The 18,839-nt window shown below is 44.4% G+C and overlaps 2 protein-coding genes across 2 annotated transcripts; both read left to right on the top strand.

Moving 5' to 3' along the window:
- Positions 1-343: 343 nt before the first annotated feature.
- On the top strand, positions 344-4,575 carry LOC310644896 (F-box/LRR-repeat protein 8-like; the record flags this gene model as incomplete). The annotated part of the gene is made up of 3 exons (XM_083370229.1): positions 344-381; positions 2,032-2,224; positions 3,603-4,575. The coding sequence occupies exons 2-3, from the start codon at positions 2,061-2,063 to the stop codon at positions 4,573-4,575; spliced, it is 1,137 nt and encodes a 378-aa protein (XP_083226355.1). The 5' UTR covers positions 344-381; positions 2,032-2,060.
- Positions 4,576-5,454: 879 nt separating this feature from the next.
- Positions 5,455-18,597, top strand: LOC310644895 (F-box/LRR-repeat protein 8-like; the record flags this gene model as incomplete). Its single annotated transcript, XM_083370228.1, has 3 exons — positions 5,455-5,508; positions 11,340-11,527; positions 17,290-18,597. The coding sequence occupies 3 exons, from the start codon at positions 5,455-5,457 to the stop codon at positions 18,260-18,262; spliced, it is 1,215 nt and encodes a 404-aa protein (XP_083226354.1). The 3' UTR covers positions 18,263-18,597.
- Between the last annotated feature and the right edge of the window lie 242 nt (positions 18,598-18,839).

Here is an 18,839-nt window from a genome sequence, read left to right as displayed (position 1 = left end):
TGACATAAAAACCCCAATTCTGAGCAGTTCTGAGCAGCCACTCCATCCCGGCCCTACAATGACGCCTTTCGTGTTCCGTTTTGAAAGGCGATACCAGGGGCTCCGTGGCCTGATGATTTAGCAAGTGCAGGAGGCAGAACAGACACACTTTTTATGAGCAAGGATAACGAGCCGGAAAATCAAAGGTCGGTTTTGGGCTGGGCTGTATTACAAATAAAAAGAAAAGCGTGCCTTAAATCCAAGGAAGTGACTTCATCCATTCTCTCTTTCCGGAAAGTAAAAATAGCGGCTGATCTTTTCTCCTCCTTTTTCAGGTCTGCGGTGAGAAAGCAGGACGGGAAGAGGGGAATCTCTGCTCCGAAGTGAAAGGATTCTTTCTCGGTAGGTGATAGGAAAGTTCCTCTTGGCTGCTGTTTCCATCTGATTTGAGAGAAAAACGGGATTTCTTTCCCAAGGAGGCTGGACGTAACACCGCCAGATATAGACTCTTGCTTTTTCTGTCTCTGGATCAGCTGGCTTCTCTCTCTTTCTCTCGCTCGCTCCCTCTCTCCCCACTTCCCCCTCTCTCTTTCATTCTCTTTCTTTCTTTCTTTCTCTTTCTTTCTCTTTCTTTCTTTCTTTCTTTCTTTCTTTCTTTCTTTCTTTCTTTCTTTCTTTCTTTCTTTTTCTTCTTCTCTCCTCCTCCTCCTCCTCCTCCTCCTCCTCTTCTTCTTCTTCTTCTTCTTCTTCTTCTTCTTCTCCTCCTCCTCCTCCTCCTCCTCCTCCTCCTCCTCCTCCGAAGGAGAAGGAGAAGGAAAATTCCCTGGTGCTAATAAATCCCTGCTTTTATTCCTGGATTCTCCCCCAGATGTGCTGGGCATTCAACTGCCAACCAGAAGATGTTTTTTAAGAAGTGGGGATCAGGAGCTGCAGTCACTTTTTATCACATCCCTTTGTCTGGAAAAGTTTGATCTTGAATTATGATTTATTGTATTTTATTTATTATTTTTTTACGCTGCCCCTCCACCCCGCCAGGTGACCCTGGTCGGCTTACAATTCAGATCCAGGATTCTGGAACAATTGCAAGTGTCTAAGAGACTTGTCTTTTATTTGGGACTGACTTCCCAAACCTCCCACTGGCTGGGATGCTGGAACTGGCAGTGCCCACCCAATGGAGAATGCCAGCTTGGGCAAAGGCGGTGTGGATACTTTGCCAAGTTTACGTTGGGTTCAGGCTGTTTCATAGCGGAGGGCCAAGCATCTTCTCTGTGGCTGTGTATGGTGCTTGTGTTTGTGTGTGTGTACGTACACGCATGCGTGGCATAGGGGCACAGAAGTACAGATAGTCCTCAACTTTCAAGAATTCATTTAGTGACCGTTTGAAATTATAACGGCACTGAAAAAAGTGACCTATGACCATTTTACACACTTAGACCATTGCAACGTCCCCAGGGTCATGTGATCAAAATCCAAGATCCCTGGCAACTGATTCATACTTATGACGGTCGCAGGGTCCCGGGATCGTGTGATCCCCTTTGGCGACTTTCTGACAAGCAAAGTCAACGGGGGAAGCCAGATTTACTTAACAACCGTGTTACTAACTTTTCAACTGCAGGGATTCACTTAACAACGGCAACAAGGAAGGTCGTTAAATGGGGCAAAATTCCCTTGACAACTGTCTCACTTAGCAACATAAATTCTGGGCTCAATTGTGGTCGTACGTCAAGGACTATCTGTAGCTCTCTGAGTCCACTGGAGGAAGGATCTGATTTTTAAAATCTATTTTTTGGTCGGGATACAGGTTTTTCTTTTTTTTAAAAAAAACAACCTATAATTTTATTTTATTTTTTAAATCCCAACCCAAAGCAGCTTTTGGTTTCTTCTTTTTATATTTCTCCTCTCTCTTCGCAAAATTGCACCACCACATTTTGACTGTTCTGGGATGGGGAGATGCAAAAAAATAATAATAATAAAATTTGACTATGGGGAAAGAAGATCAGGGTTTGCCCAGCCGTATCTTAATAGTGATATTTAGTGTGTGGTTTTTTTCAGCGAAGAAGGAAAAAACAGGTGCCCAAAGGATGCCAGAGACAGTAGGAGATGCCTGGAGCTACATTCCGGAGGAAATTCTCTCCCACATCTTTCGCTACTTGTCTCTGCAAGACAGACATGTGGTTTTCCAGGTCTGCAAGAAGTGGGCTGCAGCGGTTTCTACTACCTGTGTCTGGAGCTATACAGAAGTCAGGTAAGAATGGAGCCAGATGGGTCCTGTAGTTGAACTGGCTTAATAGGTGAAGGAGGAGGAAGCGTGTGGTACGGAAGGACACGATACTCATAAAAGCAGTTTGCACTAGGTTAAGGTGCATGCCCCATTCTATTTTTTTTTAAAGTATTGATTTTTTAAAATACAATTCAAAAGTACTTATTCAACAAAGGTGTTGTGTGACTTTATCGTTCACTAATACAAATTGAATTCCTAATCCCTTATTCGTTTCTTCAGCCATTGATAAAATAAGACCCAAGTTTGATAGTGTTCCGTTTCTTCTTCTTTTTTCTTTCAACCTCAGAGTAAGTCTGTCCATTTCCGCACAATCTAGTATTTTGTTTTTAATTATTTCTTCCTCTGGCGGTATTTCTTCATTTTTCCAATATTGTGCGAATATGATTCTTGCCGCTGTTGTCGCATGTAAAATCATGTATATCTTTTTGTTTGTCAAGCTTTTCTGGCATTATACCTAATAAAAAAAAATCAGGTTTAAAATCTACATGTTTTCCCAACATCTTTTCTAGCCAAGGATGCACCATTCTAAATGTGCTATGGGTGGCTTGTCTTTGGCTTAGGATATATAATCTAGCTCTTAGGGTGTCCAGCTGTAATTATGGCTTAGTGCATTGTATGAACCTTGCCAGTTGTAACTTACTCAATAAACCATGATTAAGGAGACAGTGGATTTCAATGAGGCATGAAGCTGTTCTGCGTAGTCACCAGTTGTAAAGAGGCTTGTCAGGAGTCTCTATTCAGACTAAAGACTTGCACTTGTGCAGCACACCAACTCCAAACCTACCAGACCAGTTTCTTATCAACTTTTGAGACGTGAAGCAATCTGGTATAAAGACGATGATTGATGAGTGTTTGCCAGCTTGTGTGTCGTGACTCCAAGTTTGATCAACATAAAGGCTGACATCAGAATATAATAGAGGCAAGCAGTTCCACTGGTTAATTGTCAATATCAATACATAGTTCAACACCAACATGTATTTTAATAGAACATGTTCTAAGTAAAGAGAGAGAGAGAGAGAGAGAGAGAGAGAGAGAGAGAGAGAGAGAGAGATAAATATATATATAGATATAGATTAGATAGATAGATAGATAGATAGATAGATAGATAGATAGATAGATAGATAGATAGATAGATGATAGATAGGCAGGCAGGCAGGCAGATAGATAGATGATAGAAAGAGAGACATGTTTTGAAGATTCCCAAGATAAGTAAAAGACAGACAGATGTTTTGAAGATTCCCAAGAGAGAGAGAGAGAGATGATGATCAGGATTAGGTTTTCATTTGCTACAATTCCAACACTGTGGTATTTTTTCATTCCCATCCTCCCAATGGTTTTCCAGGTGTGTTGCCGAAGATGAAGCCACACTGCAGCATTTGCACCAGTTCCTGTGCCACATCAAGCGCCTCAAGATGGTGTTTGATCAGTCCAAAGAGGGGACCCGTAAGAAAGTCTCCCAGATCTTGGACCTTCTGGCCAAGCAGAACCAGAAGCTGCAGGCCTTGTGCATTGAATGCACGGGAGAGAACCCCTATTTCTATTCTGGCCAAGACATCCTGCAGAGCATCGGAGGCATCTGCCACAGCCAGAACCAAATCGACCTCCGGCACGTTGATTTCCGGGGGATGCCCTTCACTCTGGACGATGGGATCGTCCTGCTGGTGGCGTCCAGTAGCCCAAATCTGCACACCTTGTACCTTAACAACCGCACCTTAGTTTGCAACGTCACCCCTGAGGCCATCATTGAGCTTCTGAAGGCTTGCCCCAGATTGTCCACCCTGGGGGTCTATTACGCCAGCCTTTCCAACGACGTGTTTAAGGAACTGGTGGCATCCAAGCGGTCAACTTTCAAGTGCCTGGATATTTTCTGCGAGCGTCTGGACAAATACATTCCCGTGATCTCGGAAGAACTCTGGGCTTTGGTGCGTGACAGATATCCCCAGCTCTACGTCCAACTGGAATTGGACCCCACGGTCCCACAGTGGAAGATCCCTCGCATCTTGAAGCCCAACATCCCAGTGACGGAGTTGCAGCTGAATACTTACACGTACATAGTGTATCAAATTCGCTTTGCCACCAACAACTACAGCGGCACTTTGGAGAAGCTGGTCCTTCGCACCACCTCTTCGGATGAACTGGACGACTCGCTCATTGGTTTGGCCCGAAAATGTGCCCGCTTGAAAGAGGTCCACTGTTTCTGCGTGGTCAGCCCTGCGGTGGTGGAGGCTTTCCTTTCAAGGTGCACCAAGTTGAAAAGCTACACCCTGAAAACCTCCAAAGAACCCAGTCCTTGGCAACCCACCGCCATCATGTGATTGTGCTGAAGGGTTTTTACTTTTGCATCAGGTGGACTTCAGCAACTCAGCCCAGCTTTTTCCTCTACTCGGTTCGCTCGTGATTTATTTATTACATGGTCCAAGGTTAATCCCAGCTTGTTTATCCAAAACAAAACCAGCAACCAGAAATTAAGAATGGACGATCCTTGAGAGCTCTAAGCTGTAGTATGAGCGTGTGCATGTATGTATGTGTGTTTTATGGCTTAGGGCGGGGGTGTCAAACTTCGAACATCATGTGACGTGTTGCAATGTATCGCGACTTTTTTTTCCATTGCTGGCAATGGGGTGGGCGCGGTTTCGCCATGATGCATCCGCCCTGTGAGTCGGCAGTTTGACACCCCCTGGCTTAGGCAATTATGCAAGCCCAACCCATTTGGCTCAGAAAATCTTGGCAGTGCAAACTATGGTTTAGTCAGTGCCATACATGAATTCTGGTGAAATGCAATCATGGCTAGAAGCCTATTTTAACTGATGTCCACAAGATAGGGAAAATCCAAGGTGGGATCGCAACTTGTGTCTCCAAAATGAAACCAATCATCAGAAGTCAAGAATGGAGGTGTTGTTCCTTGAGAGCTCTGAGCTTTGTGCGTGTTTGTGTGTGTGTGTGTGTGTGTGTGTGTGTGTGTGTTTTAAGGGTTAGGGCATTATGTAAACTCATCCCATTTGGATCAGGAAACCTTGGAAATACAATCTATGGCTTAATGCAATGTTGGAACGTAGTCTTTTTGCCTGGTAGGATCGCAGGCATGGACAGAAGGCCATTTTAGTTGAGGTGAGAACATGACGTTACAGCAGTAGTCCCCAGGCTTGGGGGGGGGAAAGAGAGGGGAACTGGGCCGTGTGACTATGCATGCGCACATGCAGCACTTGTGCAAGTGGCAGACTGGGGTGCATGCCTGCAGCTTGACTTGCGTGAGCGGTGGGCCGGCATGCACATGCAAATCCCCAAACTAGCGCAAGTTGAGCTGCGTGTGTACGTGCTTCGGCCAGTCACTCACGTGGCCCAATTCTGAATAGGCCACGGCCTGGGGGTGGGAGTCCCCTGGTCTACAGGATAGGGCAAGGGAGGACAAGGAGTGTCATGCCCAGTGCTTTTTTTGTAAAAGAAAAAAGTGCTGGAACTCACACATCTCTTACAACCCGCCTTGCCTACCCTACAAGGTTCCATCCAAAAAAGGTGCCGGAACTCCGTTCTGAGCGTTCTATGAGAAAAAAAGCCCTGGTCATGCCTGTTGTGACCTCATGGTGACAGTGATGTCAATTATGCAATTTGCATGAATTGTGCAATGATGTCATGAGACCTGTGATGTCATCATGGCTTCTCCTAGAATTCAGGGGTAGGCAAACTTGGCAACCTTGAGCCAACCTTGGCTGGCTCAGGAATTCTGGGAGTTGAAGTCCACGAGCCATAAAAGAGCCAAGGTTGCCTACCCCTATCCTAGATATCTATGGCTCCCCTTCCTTTCTTCTCTAGAAGGAACAGTGATGCCAAATGGAAGGAACTATCAGGATTCGGGCACTAGCCATGCTCAGCACATTTTCATTATTGTCATATGCAAATTCTTCTCTCTTCTGATTAAGCACAAAGGGACACTTTTGATTGTGCAAACTGCTTAAGTATATATTTAAAAATCCGATGCACTTTCTTAACACATAGGTAGTCCCAAGTCAAGTTAACTGCTGATCAAGTTGTCAGTGTAGATAGACAGTACACAAGCACAGTGCTTTGTAACTGAATTCATAATAAACACACACCAGGATAGAAATAAATTCCACAAATGCAATTCAAGCCAACTGAAAACCCATTACTGCTGAACAGTGTGAGCACATAATTTTAGTTTATTTATATAAACATTTATTTATGTTCATGTCTTCCCCAGCAAATGCACCATATCTTTGTATTCCTTGGCACTGGACCTAGATTAATAAGAAGAGTTTGAGTTGCTGAATTGTTTATTTTCTTTACTTTTTGTTGAATTATAGTACAATGCATACTATATTTTATTATCCTACTTCACAATAAAAACCCCAGCATTTTATCATTTTACTGACCACACTCATCTGCTCTGCACCATTTTAATACACTACAGTGAGGTTTATTTCGGTTGCATATCTAGCCAATTGTGATTTATTCAATAACCACGATAAAAAAACATGCCATCGGGTTATAACCCACAATGGCTTGATTCACATGTCAAGCTAAGGCAAAGAAGAACAGGTTACTATGATTTAGTTCAGAGTGTGAATTTGTCAACCTTGTGATTAGGATCAATTTGATTTAGTGTAACATGTGAACCAGCCGATGTGGCTGTTCATGGGAATTTGGGAAAGTGATGTAAAAGTTCACACATGTAGGACATATCCTCGTTAAGGAAGGCAGTTTTAAATAATAATAAGATAACTTTAGTCAATTTTACTGTGAGCACACTGGCCCACATTAAAAATGAAAATCTGTTGCCGCTACTTGAAAGTGTATTTCTACTCATACACATACATAACACACATATGCACATGCTATATGCATACATTTTAATTTAATTTTAATTTTATTAGATTTATATACCGCCCTTTCCCGAAGGACTCAGGGCGGTTTACAGGGTATTTAAAATCAGCAATACAAATACAAAAGTTAAAAAACAATTAAAAAAGATTAAATTATCCCTTAAAATTATCCCTTAAAATTATCCCTGTATTTCATTGGGTAATGGGAATGCCTGCAAGAAAACAACCAAGCTTGGAGCTACTGTAATTCCCATGCAAATATATACATATATTAATCACTGTCCATTTTGGACACATAGCGAAAAGACAAAACTTGAGAGTTCACAAGGTTGATGCTATAATAAGAGCAATTCTAGCTGGGCATTATGGATTTGAGAGCCAACAAACCTGGAAAGGACCTGGTTGGGAAAATCGGTGTACAGGTTGAGAGAGAGACAGAGAGACACTAATAAAATTACTCTTCTAAGCAGATCTAGTGGGTGAAAAATAAAGTCCCAATTCACTTTTTCACCTTTCCACTGCCTTGCCTCTCCAGTATGCATCTCCCTTTAAGTTTAAGCCATAAGCCAACCACCATCCAGCAGAGGTTGCCGAATGAGCCTCCTCTTATAGTGATGAGGCATCCACTAAACAAGTTAAGCCTCAGTCTGCTTAGGTAAGGTAAAGGTTCCCCCGTACATGCGTGCTAGTCGTTTCCGACTCTAGGGGCCGGTGCTCATCTCCGTTTCAAAGCCGAAGAGCCAGCGCTTGTCCGAGGACGTCTCCGTGGTCATGTGGCCGGCATGACTAGACGCCAAAGGCGCACGGAACGCTGTTACCTTCCCACCGGAGTGGTCCCTATTTTTCTACTTGCATTTTTACGTGCTTTCGAACTGCTAGGTTGGCAGAAGCTGGGACGAGTAACAGGCGCTCACTCTGCTAGGCGGCACTGGGGATTCGACCCGCCAAACTGCCAACCTTCTGATTGACAAGCTCAGCGTCCTAACCCACTGAGCCACCGCGTCCCTTTCAGTCTGCTTAGCCATGGCTTATTAAGCCACCTTTGAGCTAGCATAACCCAAAACTCTAAGCTGTAAAATAATGGTCTGCAAGCCACAGCGGCTGGGCTCCTGCAATGCACTGAGCCAACAGGTGGCTACGTGGCTTCACCTGCCGCGGAAACCGTGGTTTATTCTTTTCTTTTTTTGTGAAGCTAGGAAGAGAATGGCCAGATTGAAGAGAGAGAGAGAGAGAGAGAGAGAGGAGAAAAGGAGAGAAAAAGAACGAGAAAGAGAAAAGAGAGAGAGGGGGAAAGAAAGAAAGAGAAAGAGAAAAAAGAAAAACAGAGAGAAAGAAAAAGAGAAAGAAAAACGGGAAAAAGAGAGGGAAAGAAAAAGAGAAAGAAAGAAAAAGAGAAAGAAAGAAAAAGAGAAAAAGAAAAAAAGAGAGAGAAAGAAAGAGGAGAAAAGGAGAGAAAAAGAACGAGAAAGAGAAAAGAGAGGGGGAAAGAAAAAGAGAAAGAGAAAAAAGAAAAACAGAAAGAGAAAGAGAAAGAAAAACGGGAAAAAGAGAAAGGGAAAGAAAAAGAGAAAGAAAGAAAAAGAGAAAAAGAAAGAAAAAAGGGAGAGAGAGATAGAGAAAGAAAGAGAGAGAGAGAGGAGAAAAGGAGAGAAAAAGAACGAGAAAGAGAAAAGAGAGAGAGGGGGAAAGAAAGAAAGAAAGAGAAAGAAAAAAGAAAAACAGAAAGAGAAAGAGAAAGAAAAACGGGAAAAAGAGAAAGGGAAAGAAAAAGAGAGAAAGAAAGAAAAAGAGAAAAAGAAAGAAAAAAAGGGAGAAAGAGGGAGAGAGGGGGAGAGAGAGTGAGAGAGAGAGAGAAAGAAAGAGAGAGGAGAAAAGGAGAGAAAAAGAACGAGAAAGAGAAAAGAGAGAGGGGGGAAAGAAAGAAAGAAAGAAAGAAAGAGAAAGAGAAAAAAGAAAAACAGAGAAAGAAAAAGAGAAAGAGAAAGAAAAACGGGAAAAGAGAAAGGGAAAGAAAAAGAGAGAAAGAAAGAAAAAGAGAAAAAGAAGGAAAAAAAGGGAGAAAGAGAGAGAGAGAGGGAGAGAGAGAGAGAAAGAAAGAAAGAGAGAAAGAAAGAAAGAGAGAGAGAGAGAGAGAGAGGAGAAAAGGAGAGAAAAAGAACGAGAAAGAGAAAAGAGAGAGGGGGAAAGAGAAAAAGAGAAAGAGAAAAAAGAAAAACAGAGAGAAAGAAAAAGAGAAAGAGAAAGAAAGAAAAAGAGAAAAAGAATGAAAAAAGGGAGAAAGAGAGAGAGAGAGGGAGAGAGAGAGAGAAAGAAAGAGAGAGAAAGAAAGAGAGAGAGCACCTTATTGCCAGCCAGGACTCCCCCGTTCTCCAGCACCGAAAAGCGCCAACCACCTCCGGGGTGGAAAGAGTTAAAGGACCAGGTGAGGCGCTTCCCCGGGCTCCGAGCATGCGCACTCCACCTACCTGCCGCCGTCTAGGACCGGCAGCGGAGCCGCTAATTGCGCGCAGGTGCCGCTCGGGAACCGCGTGGAGCTGAGGCAGAAAAAGGAAGGCGCGATGCGCGGCGAGCCAGGCTGCTGGTCGGCGGGAAGGTGAGCTATTTGGGAGCCTGCGGGGTTTGTGGGGCGTTTTTTGCCCCTCGAGTGGGATGCTTGAACCGCTGAGACTCGGCCCCCGCGCTCGCAGTGTTTGCAAAGCCTGGCTAACTTTCCTGGGAGTAACTTAAGTTCCTTGGCTTTGCTCAATGCATGCAACTCTTGCGGGGGGGGGGGGTGTGTGTCTCTGAACTTGGTGGTCTTCTTGAGACGTCTCATTCCGCAGACTAGGGCAGGGGTAGGCAACCTGGGCTCTTTTAGGACTCCTGGACTTCAACTCCCAGAATTCCTGAGCCTCAGGAATTCTGGGAGTTGAAGTCCAGGAGTCCTAAAAGAGCCCAGGTTGCCTACCCCTGGACTAGGGACATCAGCGGTGCTACAAGGGAGTGGGGTTTGCGTGGTGAAGGAGAAGGGTGGACGAAGAGGAGGACTGTTGGACTTCAACTCCCAGAATTCCTGAGCCAGCTGGCTCAGGAATTCTGGGAGTTGAAGTCCAGGAGTCCTAAAAGAGCCCAGGTTGCCTACCCCTGGACTAGGGACATCGGCGGTGCTACAAGGGAGTGGGGTTTGCGTAGTGAAGGAGAAGGCTGGACGAAGAGGAGGACTGTTGGACTTCAACTCCCAGAATTCCTGAGCCAGCTGGCTCAGGAATTCTGGGAGTTGAAGTCCAGGAGTCCTAAAAGAGCAGACATTTCATTACCCCAAATAGGTCACATCAGTGTTAGCGCAGACACTGAGGGTGTTACCTAGTCTGGAAAGAGGTACAGGAGCATTCGGGCTGGGACATCCAGGTTTCTTCCTACAAGCCATTAGAGGTCTCAACACGAAGAAACTTGAACTATAAATACTTCCATTTGTAGTTTTTTAAGTTTTTAGTTTAGAGTTATGTGTAGTTTGTCTTTTGTTCTTCTTTTGATTGTGTAGTCTGATGTAGCACCTTGGTCCTGGGGAAACGTCGTTTCGTTTCCCTGTGTACTGTATTGTATATTGTTGAAATGACAATAAAGTCTACTACTCCTCATGAAACGTCTGCAAGAAAACAACCAAACTCAAAGAGCGCTCATTTCAATCTTGGGTAAATATTCTACTTTTACCGGCATACGACTGTATGGTAACTGCCATCTTTGGGGTACGCTTAGAGTAACTTTTGCCAAATTAGGTACCCTACGGATGTGTGCAAAGCTGGCTGAGGCATTCTGGGAGTGGAAGTCCACAAGTCTTAAAAGTTGCCAAAGTTGAGGACCCCTGTCCTATAACATTTAGAAGTGCCCCTTTGATGACCTTTGGATGTGATGCGGTTTATTTTATTAAATTTATCTGCCACCCAACTCGCCCTATCGCTCTGGGCAGCTTATAACCCAGCATGTAAAGGGAAATGATTGAAAGCTACTTGCTCCTAACCAAAGCAGTGACTGGCTACTTTGCAGGAAAGTGTGTCATGGAAACCTAGATGTTGCGCTAAATTATTTTATTAAACCTGGGTTGAGCTAGCCAGAATTGGCTGGAAGTGCAGAATATGGTAAGCCAAGTCCAGTAAGAGATATTGTGAGTGAGCTGTGCAGAAAAATGAATCTTTACTCAATTTTTTTGCTTCTTTTTGCTCATGGCTTTTCCTTTCTGTTTTGGGGTGGGGTTAATTTTGCAGGGAGTCGTCCCCGAGGCTCGGAGGATGTCTGACGTGACTGACGATCTTTGGAACTATATGCCAGAAGAAATTATGGCCAATGTGTTCTCCTTCCTGTCGGTTAGAGACAGATACACTGTTTTACACGTGTGCAAGAAATGGGCTGCAGTTGTGGATTCCTCCGCTGTCTGGAGTTTCACAGAACTTAGGTAAGAAGAAGAGCTGGCTTTCGTTCAGGTGGTAACAAGGCCGCTATTTCATTGGCTGGAGCTCAGGGATCAACTTAAGCCATCATTTGGTTGGCTTGTCATGTGGCACGGAGCAGTTGAGGATCTACAGCCCAGCACAATGTGTAAAGATAGATAGATTGATAGATGATTGATAGATGATTGATAGATAAATTATAGATGCCAGATACCTAGATGATAGATACCTAGATGATAGATAAATTATAGATGATACATAGATGATAGATGATAGATAATAGAACAGGGGTCTTCAAACTTGGCCCTTTTATGACTTGTGGACTTCAACTCCCAGAATTCCTCAGCCAGCAGCTGGCTGAGGAATTCTGGGAGTTGAAGTCCACAAGTCATAAAAGGGCCAAGTTTGAAGACCCCTGTAATAGATGATAGATAAATTATAAATGATACATAGATGATAGATGATAGATAATAGATGATAGATAAATTATAGATAGATGATACATAGATGATAGATGATACATAGATGATACATAATGATAGATACATAGATAATAGATACAGAAGATAGATAGACAGACAGATAACCTTTATTGTCATTTTTTATTGTGGGCACAATGGCACACATTAAAAATGAAATTTAGTTGCTTGCTCTCAAAGGCTACATGTACATAACACACATTTAAAACATACTTCATATAACCTATGTATAGACCTTCTATATAGACCCTAACCTTCTTCAACAAATCATGGGCAAAACAGTTGTGATTAATACAGGTAGGTTTATGGCCACAATTGAGCCCAAAATTTCTGTTGTTCGAGTGAGAGATTTGTTAAGTGAGTTTTGCCCCATTTTATGGCCTTTCTTGCCACTATTGTTAACTGAATCTCTGCAGTTGATAAGTTAGTAACCCGGTCGTTAAGTGAATCTGGCTCCCTTCATTGACTTTGCTTGTCCAGAGGTTGCAAAAGGGGATCATGTGACACACACACCCCGGGACACAGCAACGGTCATAGATACGAACCAGATTGCCAAGCATCTGAATTTTGATCACACAATCATGAGGAGGCTGCAAAGGTCGTAACTTTGAAAAACTGTCATAAGTCACATTGTTCCAGTGCCGCTGTAACTTTGAACGGTCGCGAAATGAATTGTGGTCAGTCAAGGACTGCCTGTACAGGTAGACTTGCAATCGCAAGTGGGGCTGGAATTTCTGTTACTAAGCCAGGTGGTTAAGGGACTTGTCCAACTGAACAAACTTTTTTGTAATAGTTGTTAAGCATATATCTCTGTAATAATTAAAGAGAATCACATGGTTGTTAAGCAAAGCTGGTTAATCCACGGTCTGCTTGGTGGAAGGTTGCAAATGGCCATCATTTAACTCTGGGATGCCGCAACCATCGTAAATACTTGCTGGTTGCCAAGCGCCCGAATTTCGATCAGCTGATCCTGGGCAGGTTGTGATGGTCGTAAGTAGGGACTGGTGAAAAGTCACTTTTTTCAGTGCGGTTGCAATTTTGAACAATTGCCTTGCTTAGCGGTGGAATTGGGGGCGGGGGTGTGTGTGTGAGCATCCAAACGTGCTAAAATAAAAGGCTCCCTGTGAGTTGGGGCTAAAACAAAATTGGAGAGTTATAAAAGGGGACTGTGTAAGCTGTTAGTGGCAGACACAAGAAATGTTGATCCTCTTGGTAAATCAAGATCTAAAACAAATTCCGCATCAGATTTCTCCACCTTCACCTAAGCCTAGCATGGCTAATTTAATTTAATAATTTAATTTAATTTAATAATTTAATTTGTATACCGCCCTTCTCCCAAAGGACTCAGGGCGGTGAACAGGGTAATACACAATAAAAATAGAGTACAAAAATTAAAAAACCATTAAACCATTATGCCCATAAAATTAATACATATTAAAATTAAAACTATTTTTAAAAACCCAACCCCATCCCGTCAGACCAGGCCAGCTTGTTCAAAAAAGAAAGTTTTGAGATCGCGCCGGAAGGAGCGAAGGTCGGAGGCCATCCGGAGCTCGACCGGTAAGCGGTTCCAAAGGTCTGGCGTGCCCACAGAGAACGCTCTCCCCCTGGGGATCACCAATCGGCATTCTTTGATCGGCGGCACCCTGAGGAGGCCCTCTCTGTGGGAGCGCACTGGACGGAGGGAAGTTGACGCCGGCCGCAGTTGTTGCCGTAGGTAATCCGGACCCATGCCATGTAGGGCTTTGTAAGTCATAACTAACACCTTGAACCTCACCCGGAGAGCAACCGGTAGCCAATGCAGCTCGCGGAGAAAAGGTGTAACATGGGAGTATCGGGAAACTCCCAAGACAACTCGCGCAGCTGCATTCTGCACCAGCTGGAGTCTCCGGGTGGACCTCAAGGGCAGCCCCATGTAGAGAGCATTACAGTAGTCTAGACGAGAGGTCACGAGCGCATGAGTGACTGTGCGCAAGGCATCCCGGTCTAGATAGGGCCGCAACTGGCGCACCAGGCGAACCTGGGCAAAGGCCCCCCTAGTCACAGCTCCAATATGCTCTAAGGTCATCCGTTATTGGTTTCTTACAGGAAGATTGGCATCTGTCAGGATTGAACAGACATTGTCGTCCAGATGTAGGGGCAATTGTTTATAGCGCAATTCAGACCTGGTTTAGCTGCCGTTTGTTTTGTCTGTCTTGGGTTTCTTGAACAAGCCGCAAAGATCTTGGAAAAGATCTGGAACCATAAATCACAGCTTACAAGCCACAGAGACTGTGGTCACCCAACAGGCAAATAAAATACACAATGGCTTACTGTGTAGTAACAATCAGTGCAGTAAAAAAATGGTCCTGGGGAATCTATTGTTAGAAAAGGCTGCGGCCGGTGTTTCCCTCCAAATAAGACCCAACCAGATAATAAGCCCTAGCATGATTTTTCAGGACGCTTGTAATATAAGCCCCACCCCCAAATAAGCCCCAGTTAAGATCATCAGCCAGACAGATGCATTTAGTACCGTATTTCCCCAAATATAAGCCCTAATCAGAAATAAGCCCTAATGCATCTTTTGGAGCAAAATGTAATATAAGACCCCCGTCTTATTTTTGGGAAAACAGTGGTATTATGGTTACATTGGAGGCATATTTGTCATTGTAATGAGTGCATTTACTGCATGGGTGTCATGGTAGAACTGCCTATTTATAGAAAAGCTGCCCGCTGGAGCAGAACTAATTACCAAACAAATAAAATATTGTATTCCAGTCCATCAGGATGGTCTCTAATATTCTGGGGCTAAGTAGTATGAGAAGGGTCTATTTTGCACTATAGCTAGTCCTCGACTTACAGTCAAAATGCAAGGTGGTGGTTAAGTGAGGTGTGCTGATTTTACGACTTTTTTTTTTTTGCATTGGTGGTTATGTGTCTCACTGCAGCTGTTAAGCCCACTACAAGGTTTTTGAGCAAATGCAGCTTTCCTCATTGCCTTTGCTTGTTGGAAGCCAGCTGAGAAGGTACAAAAGATGATTAAGTGACTCAGAGATCTGCAGTTGTCATAAATACATGCTGCTTGCCAAGTGCCCAGATCTGTATCAAGTGAGCTTGGGAATGCCGTGATTTAACTATAATGCAAATACTGATCTGAAGTCTCTTTTTTTAGGACTGTTGTAATTTGGTTGCTAAACAAATGGTCTCAAGTCAGGGACCAGCCTGTATGCCAGGGTCCTTTTAAATGTATGTATAGAACAGCCCTTAGACTTATATACTGCTTCACATTGCTTTACAGCCCTCTGTAAGTGGTTTACAGAATCAGCCTCCAACAATCTGGGTTCTTATTTTATTGACCTCAGAAGGATGGAAGGCTGAGTCAACCTTGAGCGTGTCAGGATTGAACTGCTGGCAGTGGGCAGAGTTAGCCCACAATTGATGGATGGATGGAAGGAAGGAAGGACAATAGCAATAGCCCTTAGACTTATATACCACTTCACGCTGCTTTACAGCCCTCTCTAAGTGGTTTACAGAATCAGCCCCCAACAATCTGGGTCCTCATTTTATTGACCTCAGAACGATGAAAGGCTGAGTCAACTTTGAGCCGGTCAGGATCAAATATCTGGCAGTCAGCAGAGTTAGACTGCAGTACTGCATTCTAACCACTGTTCAGGATGGATGGATGGAAAGGAAGGGAGTGAGGGAAGGAAGGGAGAGGGGGAAGGAAGGAAGGAAGGAAGGAAGGAAGGAAGGAAGGAAGGAAGGGCAATAGCAATAGCACTTGGACTTACATACTGCTTTCCAGCCCCCTCTAAGCGGTTTACAGAGCCCCCCAACAATCTGGTTCCTCATTTTACCGACCTCGGAAGGAGGAAAGGCTGAGTCAGCCTGGAGCTGGTGAGACTCGAACTGCTGGCAGCCGGCAGTCAGCAGAAGTAGCCTGCAGTCTTGTGTTCCAACCTCTGTGCCACCAGGGCCTCGAGATAAGTACGGATTCTGATGGGCCCTCAAGGTGTTCTACACCATGAGAAGCCCCACAGGAAGAACATGGTGGTTGTGACCCCAGGAGATGGCCTGGTTTGCAGAAAGAGGGTGAAATTACCCACCTTAAAATTACTGCCTCCTACCTTGCCTAAGGGACGGGGTGGCTCAGTGGGTTAGGACACTGAGCTTGTCGATCAGAAGGTCGGCAGTTTGGCGGGTCAAATCCCGAGTGCCGCGTAGCAGAGTGAGCGCCTGTTACTTGTCCCAGCTTCTGCCAACCTAGCAGTTCGAAAGCACATAAAAATGCAAGTAGAAAAATAGGGACCACTCCGGTGGGAAGGTAACAGCGTTCCGTGCGCCTTTGGCGTCTAGTCATGCCGGCCACGTGACCACGGAGACGTCCTCGGACAAGCGCTGGCTCTTCGGCTTTGAAACGGAGATGAGCACCGGCCCCTAGAGTCGGAAACGACTAGCATGCATGTGCGGGGGAACCTTTACCTTTACGTTTGCCTAACTACTCAAGGAAACAGAAGCAAGACTCAGCCCTGAAATCACTCTTGCTTCCTTTTTTTTTCCTGTTCTAGAAGGCACACACAGATAGTCCTCAATTTACAACCACAATTGGGCCTGAAATTTCGGTTGCTAAGTGAGACAAGTGAGTTTTGCACCATTTTACCACCTTCCTTGCCACAGTTGTGCCCATTCTTTTTTTTTTTTTAAAATCAATTTATAATATAAAATGCAAAAGAAAACAGTAGGAAAATAAGGCAGGGAGAAGGGAAGGGAAAAGTGTGAGAAAAATAAAAAAAGAGAAGGCATTGACTTCCGACTCCCTTTGATGCAGTAGAACAAGACAATAGCATCCAACCTCAACTTTTTACTTTTACGCGGCTTCATAGCCATTTCTATAACAAACCCGCCTACAGTTTATCCACCGTTGCTAAGTGAATCGTTGTAGTTGTTAGTAACCGGGTTGTTAAGTGAATCTGGCTTGCCTGTTGACTTTGCTTGTCAGAAGGTCGCAAAACGTGATCTCATGATGCCGGCACACGGAAACCGTCGTAAGCACATGCCAGTTGCCAAGCATCCAAATTTTGATTGCGTGAAAACAGGGATGCTCCAACGGTGGCAAGTGTGAAAAACAGTTGTAAGTCTTTTTTTTTTCCCCCAGTGCCGTCGTAACTTCTTGTAAGTCGAGCACTTAACCTGCAAATGAGGTCAGAATTGCAAGGACCTCAAATGTCCTGTCAGGGAATTTGCTCGGTGGCTTCATTAAGGTTTCTTTGTCCCTTTCCTCTTCCCCTCCCCCTCCCACATCTTTTCAGTTTTAATTTTGAAGATGAAGATGAAGCCTGCATATTAAGGGAGCTACGAGCATACCTGGTCCATATCAGGCACCTGAAGATTGTACTCAACCAGTACTTGGAGTTAAACCGAAGGCTTGTCACCCAAACCTTGGACATGCTGGCCTACAGGAAGGCCAGGCTGCGGGCTCTGTGCATTGTTTGCCAGGGGTTGAATCCTTACTTCTATTCCGGCCAGGATGTCCTGCAGAGTATCCGCTGCCTTTGCCAAAGCAACTATAAGATGGATCTGCAATACGTCGACCTCCGCCAGATGCCTTTCATCCTGGACAACGGGACGGTGCTGCTCCTGGCTTCCACCAGCCCCAACCTCCGCACTTTGCTGATCAACAACCGAGTTCCTGGGGTGATCATCCTGAAACCTGAGACCATCATGCAGGTGGTGCGGATTTGCCCGAAAATTGAGGTTTTAGGAATTTATTACACCAGCCTCTCCAAGGGCCTCTTCCAAGAATTGGAGAAGCCCACCAGGGGTCCGTTCAAGTGTTTGGACATTCTGTACGAAGGTCTGGAGAAGGAGATTCCCGAAGAATGTTGGGTCGCGGTGAGCAGGAGACACCCCCAATTCCGGGTGAAGATTGAATTTGCTGCCATGGTGGACCCCACCAGGATTCCCGGGGTCCTCGGGGCCAGCATCCCCATTATATCTCTGCAGTTTAATTACCTCCACGGCATGACTGATCAACTGAGGCTGATCACCAACTACTACAGCCAGACCCTGGAGAGGCTCATCCTTTACACGGCCTCTTCGGATGCTCTCAACTCCTCGCTGTTTGAATTGGCCATGAAGTGCAGGCATCTGAAGGAAGTTCATTGTTACTGCGTGGTTAGCCAAGAGGTGGTGGATACGTTTCTCTCGCACTGCCCCGGTTTGAGAAATTACACTCTTTCCGCCGAACTCTTGCCTTGTATGTTACCAGTTATGTGCCCCTAAGTTGGCCAGCATGCAGGTGAATCTCCCCAATTCTGAAGCATAAATGCAACACGATTTGGGGCACAAAGGGGTACGATGCACTTTCTTCCCATGGAGTGGGCAATTTAAATAAAACGGTTTTATTTAAATTGCTTTTTAAAATCGCTTTCTTTTATTTCAATATTGCTGTACAGATCCATTTTATTAATCGCCTGATCCAGGCACATACATAAAGGATCTTTACTTTTGTTTTTAAATAACTCCCCCCCACAAAAAAAAAACCCAACCCCCCCCCCCACACCTCTATATAGGCACAGTCAGTCACAGAAAGAAAAGCACAGAATTCTTGGGAACAATGCAACATTTTGTTTACTCTGCATTCTGAATTTTCATTCAGCTGCAGATTTTAAAATTTTCTAACTCTTGTTTATTTGGCAAACATCATGGTAACTCTTGATTCACAATAAAGATTTGCACATAATGAACAGTTTATAGTTTTCTTGCTGTTTCTTTAAATGCTTGCCTGGGCAAAAAGTCACTTTTTTTGGTTAATGCAGGTCCCACGTTGCATTAAGTCAAAGTCAAGAGATGCAGAGCC

Source organism: Vipera ursinii (genome assembly GCF_947247035.1).
Source record: "Vipera ursinii genome assembly, chromosome: 10".
Taxonomy (NCBI): domain Eukaryota; kingdom Metazoa; phylum Chordata; class Lepidosauria; order Squamata; family Viperidae; genus Vipera; species Vipera ursinii.
This window is presented reverse-complemented; position numbering and strand designations above follow the sequence as displayed.